Source organism: Ranitomeya imitator, chromosome 6 (genome assembly GCF_032444005.1).
Source record: "Ranitomeya imitator isolate aRanImi1 chromosome 6, aRanImi1.pri, whole genome shotgun sequence".
Taxonomy (NCBI): Eukaryota; Metazoa; Chordata; class Amphibia; order Anura; family Dendrobatidae; genus Ranitomeya; species Ranitomeya imitator.
Genome location: NC_091287.1, coordinates 312,621,553 through 312,629,296, shown reverse-complemented (window position 1 = coordinate 312,629,296; position 7,744 = coordinate 312,621,553). Strand labels below are relative to the sequence as shown.

Sequence of the window (7,744 nt, the reverse complement as noted above, 5' to 3'; positions counted from 1 at the left end):
AGATATTAGATAGATAATAGATAGATATTAGATAATAGATAGATGATAGATAGATAGATAGATAGATAGATAGATAGATAGATAGATAGATAGATAGATAGATAGATATTAGATAATAGATAGATGATAGATAGATAGATAGATAGATATTAGATAGATACTAGATAGATCTATAGATAGATATGAGATAGATAGAAATTGAGCATTGCTTCTAGTTTCTGGCTGATCTCTGGACCCAGACATTAGGGAGCAGAGGTCCAGCTGCTGTGAGGTCCTCAGTCTGTATTGTGACAGTCACCCATCAGCTCAGCAGTGCAGCTGCAGCCAGTCTCAGAGACATCAGCACTTTGCAGGAGTCTCCTGTATTTACTATCAACCTTTATTAATAGGATCCTGGAACACGACAGGAAACAGCAGACTTCTGGCAATTCACAGTTTATATTGGTTCAATGTAAATAGGGCTTCAAAAAATAAATATAGCCGGCAATATGCGGTGCAGCATCATTAATCTGCAAGCCACCAGGGAGAGGACGACTGTGAGCCCAGTGCTGACCTGGATTTCAGGCTTAGGTACCATTTCTATTCTAGATCATGACGTTTCCTCTATAATGTACAATGGTGTAAATTGTAGCCTCTATCAATATTCAGACCGCACCTGTATTGACGTTTATACACATTTTATTGGAAAAAAATGTACATCTGAATACTAAGACATTATTTCACGACTACATAAGTGCAAATATAATCTTCCCTTACAAAGCATAGTGTGGTGAGTATACAGATTCTGATAGCATTTCAACGTAAGACACAATAACAGATTTTTTTTTCTCCTTTCAATACTAAATTATTTTATTTCCTAGTATTTACATTTCGTTGGAATTAATTGATATCGAGGTGGAATAATTGTCGGGTGCGGCAGTTGTCACTAGTTTATGTCTTTAGAATCATAGAATCAGTTCCACCTTGTGGAGATTATTATTACATGTAATCATTTTATGACATCAGCCATGATTCATGGGTAACTCACACGGAAAATATTTACAAGGACAAACTAGAAAACATTTCCTTACACAACGACCCCCATTGTTGATGTCTATTTCCATTCTAATAAATCACATTCTTTCTATTCTCTAGGAATGTATGTTGTCACCGTAATCTCGGATTATGAGCTGATTTGCTTCTTTGCAGGTACAACAATATGGATTATAGTCATACTGTGCACCACAATGGACTCTTAATGGCATGTCACATTCCTTATTGTGGTGAATAAAAAGAAAGCAGGTCCTCTGTAATAAATTAAATGGTAGTTATTGGATAACTCATTGATGTGTTCATTTATTACATATTTTATAAGTGCATTTGAGGAACAAGAAAAAACTTGGAGAAATCCTTGAATGTCTGGATAGGAAATAATCTCCTGAACACAATAGTGTAAACATCTGAAACTCTATTATTACCTGTGTTTGAAGGGCAATGATGCAGGTAAGTGCCTCAATAAATGGCCAAGCCCGTGGGGATGGGAAAGAGAAACAACTGACACGATGCATGAGATGCAGATCCACCTGCAGTAAAGGACTGAGCAGGACCCTGGTCGGGCACTGGGAGCTCTGCGGATAGCGCAGCCTGGGGCCCTGTACACACACTGCGGCACCGCACAGAAAACCGCACCATGGCCCTGCGTCTCGTCCGGTCCCCTACATCACGCACGGCTTTATGTCCTGGCAGACACTTTGATGATGATGATGATGATAATAAGAACCACTGGCAGACGGATGGAAAGAAGAAATCCCGTTGAAATTCAGGACAAAATCCTTTCTGTCGCACACTGGGGAGGAGTGGTGCTGGTAACGAGGCAATCCCACTGCAACACAAACCCAAATGAATATGCTGCAAACAGGTAGATAACAACTGATAGAACAACGAAATGACAAGATATATCTTCATGGGTAGCATCTCAATTGCGATTATCTTTCTGTATGCTGGCTACAATCGCGATACATATATATTCTCCAGTACACATAAATATTTATGTAAATATCTACATACACAAATATGTCTGTAATTATCTATAGGTGTGTGTACATATATACAATATATAAATACATTTATACTCCTAGACACAGATATATAAATATATATATATATATATATATATATATATATATATATATATATACATACATATATATATATATATATATATATATATATATATACATATATATATATATATATACACATACATGCACATATAGTTACGCGTGTGTATTTATATATAGTTTGCACCAATTCACACCAGCTTGGATATATATATATATATATATATATATATATATATATATATATATATATATATATATATATATATCTACAGGGAAAGCTGTAGAGCTAGCATATAGAAAAACACACACGTGTATATATCGGTTATGCATGTACACATATACTTTTATCTAGCTATATAAATCTGTATATAACTCGTCTAAAAATATACACACGTATATACTTACATATATGACTGTCTACGTGGGTAATAAGTATCTACATAAGTATCATTTTAATATTTACATATGTGTATAAGTGACTTTGCATGACTCTGTGCTATCCATCATTTCGTTTTCTGTAAAATAAAATCTATGTGACTGTAATAAGCCATTGTTCCCTGGCATGGCCACTCATCCCTCTCTGTAACACCAGTGTTTCCACATTCCCCAGTTATGAGCCGGATTTAATCAGTTTCCATGGATTAACAACGTGAGAAAAGATGTATTTCCAGCCGTCAATAAAGCGGCGCTGCGGTTCCAATGCGCCTGATATTGGATGTGAGACAACATGAAAGCGCAGGGCTCAGGCCATTAGGTTTTATGTAGGCGCAGGGAGGAATGCGGCAGTAAAGTGGGGTCCACATCGCCCGGGCTCATTAACCCGCTGCAGACACCTCATTATGTGATTAATATTTAATACTCGGCCACTTGCCTGTCCTCCAGGTGAATGTAAAAGGGGAGCTGACTTTAACGAGCTGCTCGGCTTCCTAATTGGAGTTAGAATTGGCTTTGTGCTAATGAAGTGAAAACATCAGATTGGCGAGATACAGAATGAGGGGTCCTGGCAGGACCCTTATCTCACCCAACATCAAGGACCGTTATTTGTTACAGCTACATAGCGTTTGATAGGCAGCGGTACTGGCCCTTTAAGTAACTTTACTATAATAAACCTATTATAATACACAAAGGTCACGATAATCATTGCAAGTTTTAATTATTCTGAAATACTAATTTTACAAATAAAGGGGTCTTATTGTTGAGTGCATGGACCGACACATTAATGGACTTTACTGTCAGCTGTAAAAGAAAAAGCTCCAAAATATAAAACGCACATTTTAATTTTTACTACCCTCTGAAACGTGATTATTTGTTCAATTATAAATGAAAGAAACAAATCACAGGGTAAAAATGAGACTGTTATTTTAATATTAGCTGTCAGATGTTGCAGATATCTTTCTGGTGCAGTGTTTAACACTTTTTGTGTTTCTAAACCAGGAGTGGATATAAAAGAAAGGTGTTGTATTGGTCCTTCCTTTAGACATTTCCTTCCTTTGGAATACATTCCTAGGTTTGTAAAAAAAAAACTAAAAGAAAGTTAAAATAATCATTTAAAAAAAAAAAACTAACTTGTGCTTCCAGCCTGCAGTTTTACATCTATTCTGGTGACCCAAGAACACAGTTGTTTTCCTCTTTCTCTAACTAGTTGTATGCAGACAGATGTAATGTGGCTACAAAGGAGAATCTCAGCATGTCAGACAGGGGCTGGCTATACAAAGCTGAAGAGCCAAATCTGAACATATCCCTAATAAGCAGGACACACTGATAAGATTAGCAAGCAGAAATACAATGTTTATTATAGAATTTATCTATATATCTATCTATTTATCCATCTATCTATCTATCTATCTATCTATCTATTTATCTATCTATCTATCTATCTATCTATCTATCTATCTATCTATCTATCTATCTATCTATCTATCTATCCATCCATCCATCCATCTATCCATCTATCTATCTATCTATCTATCTATCTATCTATCTATCTATCTATCTATCTATCTATCTATCCATCCATCTATCCATCTATCTATCTATCTATCTATTTATCCATCTATCTATCTATCATCTATATGTGTGTGTGTATACATGCATATGAATATATATATAAATGTGTCTACACACTCACACACATATATGTGTTTAGACACATTTATATATAATTCACACATACACACATATATAAATATATGCATATCTATCTCAATATACATGTATATATATATATATATATATATATATATATATATATATATATATTGCATATATTGGACTGCACATATTGCATATCTCCTATAATCAGTTGATATCAGCACATGGTATTATCCAGGTATTTGGTTGTAAACCAGTCACTATTTAATCTCTATTATACAATTCAGGCCCTGATAATGGTTACTTTTGATTTTGTAGTTGTAGATGGAGGAAAGCTATATATTATGCTAATTAAAATCAAATCATAGATTTACAGCTCCTGCAATCTGTGCATAATCCGGGATTAGATCAATAACCTCCCATAAGGGATGTCTATACAGATAAGCAGGTTCTCCCTGCATTCTAGGATGATTGGCAGGTCACGGAAGGGGGGGTTTAAAATATACTGAGACATTTTTTTTTTTTTTTTTGCAGTTGTTACTTGTTGAAATTCCCATAAAATTGGACAAGAGGCCACTCTCATGTGGGTTAAGTCAGGCTCAAATCCTCTCCGGTGTGGTCCAGCCTAGACTGTCTTTGTTTAGTTAACCTCTGCCACCCGCATTTATAAGGTCTATGTGCACATTTCCCTGTACAAATCCACCATGTTCTGCTGCTTGACATCCCTTCTTTGTATTTTTATAACCAGCTGCATGGATGGATGATTGATAGATTATATATTCCATGTTGAGATAAATGTATTTATGTATCTGTCGTTCAATTAACATATCTCCCCTTATGTATAAACGTGTATACAGATTAATTCTGAATATATATCTGTTTATGTATATGTCCATGTGAGATTTGTATATACATCTCGCATAGACACATACAGATATATAAATACGTAAATAGATATATCCAGAATTAATCTGCATAAACGTTTACACATATGGGGAGATATGTTCATTAGATACTTCAGCGTGTGAATATATATATATATATATATATATATATATATATATATATATATATATATATATATATATATATATAATATATATATATTTATATCTACACTATATATATATATATATATATATACACCACATATATATACTTTATAAATATTTCTATCTGTATGTATGCATATACTGTGTATATATATATATATATATATATATATATATATATATATATATATATATATATATATGTCAGTAGCCATATAGCCATTCATTCAGATAATACAGAGATCGGATTAGGTAGGTGATAGAAGCACAATATTCGGACTTCACATATATAGAGTCCTGCATTGGGGCTACATAGTAGTGATGATGAATGTGTGTAACGTGTTGTCCCAGGAGCCCCATTTGCTTGATTTATACATGACCTGAGAGCACAGTCATTCACCCATCCGCTGCCCCTTTTTTACTCGTGGCTCCATTTACTCATTTAACGAATACACTGCCATTTAGATGTGATTTAGCGATGATTTGACACTTAATTGAATTAAGGGGAAATAATAAAAAAAGTAACCACTTAGTACAGGCACTATGCCATACATAGGAATATTTTGAAACAATGTGGTACTTTTCCCATGTCATGTAGTATTTTTAGTACAATTTAAAATGTGTCTCTTGCAAAGGAATACTGATATCAGAATTATTTTATGGGATAAAAGTATAATAATAATAATAATAATAATAATAATAATAATAATAATAATAATAATAATAAAATGACAATTACCTGGGAGGTCCTCCCGGGTGTTTTGATGGAGGTATGTTTGTTCCAAGGTGTAGGATGACATGCCTGAGTGTATCCCTGCAGATGCTGCATTAGTAGGTGGCATGGCTTGCTGCTTCAAGTAGGGAGAAGGACCTGATGATGTCCAGTGGGCTGTAGGAGTTGTGTAGGGAGAATGACATTCCATAGCACTGGCCATAGCTGGAGAAGAAGGGACAGGACTGCTGCTGCTGTCAGGTCCATAGTCACCACTAGAGGAGACAGGGCAGCTGGCCATATACGTAGAACCAGGATTAGGGGACATATGAGGGACGTGGTGACCTCCACTCAAGCCATCGTATCCTCCTGTCATAGAGTTTGTCATCATGTCCAAGTTGTAGCCATTACTGTGGCAAGTCAAAGAAGCAGGTGGAGGTTGGAAATCAAATCCTTGGGGTAGGATAGAAGTACTAAAACCTATGCCATTCATCATCCGATACATGGGCTTCAGAGCTTGACATTTTCTTCTGAACCCTCTGGGTCTTCTTCTGAAAGATCCTTCTTCAAACATAAACTCGCTGGCAGGGTCAATGGTCCAGTAATGGCCTTTGCCTGGCCTTCCTAGCCCTTTGGGCAGCTTGATGAAACACTCATTCAGAGAGAGGTTGTGGCGCACAGAGTTTTTCCATCCTTGGTAAGACCCTCTGAAGAAGGGGAACCTGGCTTGTAAGAACTGGTAGATCTCACTCAGGGTCAGTCTTTTGGTGGGAGAGCTCTGGATGGCCATGACAATAAGGGCGATATAAGAATAAGGAGGCTTCTCCGGACGTCTGAGCCCCGAATTTGGCTTCTTGCTCTTGGAAGATGATGAAGAAGAGGAGGAGGTGTCCATGGCCGTGGTCTGCTGGCTTATCAGAGCCCCTGTGGTGGGGCTGGAGGTGAGGGGAGCTGAGGGATCCAAGTGCTGGCTGTGGTTCTCCGTGGTCATCACAGATGGTATACTCATGGACACTAGCAGTATACTGTCACACTGGTAGGTGGTGTCCAAGGACTCAGTGACCTAGTGACCTCCTGCAGGCAGCAGAGGACATGAAATCCCCTGGAGGGATCAAGTCCAAGGCTGGAGATGAGAGGCACTAGAGGAGGCAGCGCTCACATCCAGAGCTGGCTCGCCAACCATCCGCAGATTCATGTACAGTCCATAAAAAATGGGAGTTTTTTTCTGCCATCCGGAGTGTCCTGCGGAAAAAAAACTACTGAGATTTTTCTTATTTGCTAAAGTTTGTAGTCCGCATGCGCCCAAAAGGCAAAAGCAGTGCAAATGAGAGCAAGAAAGTAGTGAGCAGCAGAGGGAGAGACTGGGGGGCCAGACAAGTGCTGTGGGGTGGGGACTCACTCACCCAATGCCTGCCCTGACTTCCCGCACTGGCCCAGCAGCGCCGGCACCGGGGACTGACAGCAGGCGGCTCCTCACTCTGAGCAGTCACGGTGGAGGAGGACGGTGTGACCGCTGCTGGCCTGCGGCGTGTGTGCTGAGAGGAGATCCCACCCAGCAGCCCCCACAATCTGCAGCTCCTCCTAATGTAGTGGTTCTGGCTGGACTGCCCTGCTATCCCCCTTCTACCTGTGTGCATCTGTCTGTCCACCATGACCTGTCCCAGGCCCATCACCAACAACCACTCAGAACACTTTGCATTCGTTCACTTTGACTATTTCAACCCAATTTAGTTTCTAAAAATGTTGCTTCTTTAATATACCTAGGAAAGTTTGGTGAAAACCAATAT

General features: G+C 38.0%; 1 protein-coding gene across 2 annotated transcripts; it reads right to left on the bottom strand.

The window, feature by feature from the left end:
* Window positions 1–660: 660 nt before the first annotated feature.
* Window positions 661–7,537, bottom strand: FOXF2 (forkhead box F2). Of its 2 annotated transcripts, XM_069730756.1 has the most exons (3): window positions 7,361–7,537; window positions 5,985–7,199; window positions 661–1,861 (listed from the first exon to the last, which is right to left on the bottom strand). In XM_069730756.1, the coding sequence occupies exons 2-3, from the start codon at window positions 6,964–6,966 to the stop codon at window positions 1,695–1,697; spliced, it is 1,149 nt and encodes a 382-aa protein (XP_069586857.1). In that variant the 5' UTR covers window positions 6,967–7,199; window positions 7,361–7,537; the 3' UTR covers window positions 661–1,694. The 2 variants fall into 2 exon arrangements, with proteins under 2 accessions (XP_069586857.1, XP_069586856.1); XM_069730755.1 differs by lacking the exon at window positions 7,361–7,537 and having other exon boundaries at window positions 5,985–7,334.
* Between the last annotated feature and the right edge of the window lie 207 nt (window positions 7,538–7,744).

Bases quoted from the DNA above. Each gene is read 5' to 3' on its own strand.
- FOXF2 (XM_069730756.1), bottom strand. From the start codon at position 6,966: ATGAGTATACCATCTGTGATGACCACGGAGAACCACAGCCAGCACTTG. The intron at 1,862-5,984 runs GTAATTGTCATT...TTTGTGTTGCAG, and splicing joins CACCCGGGAGGACCTCCCAG to TGGGATTGCCTCGTTACCAG.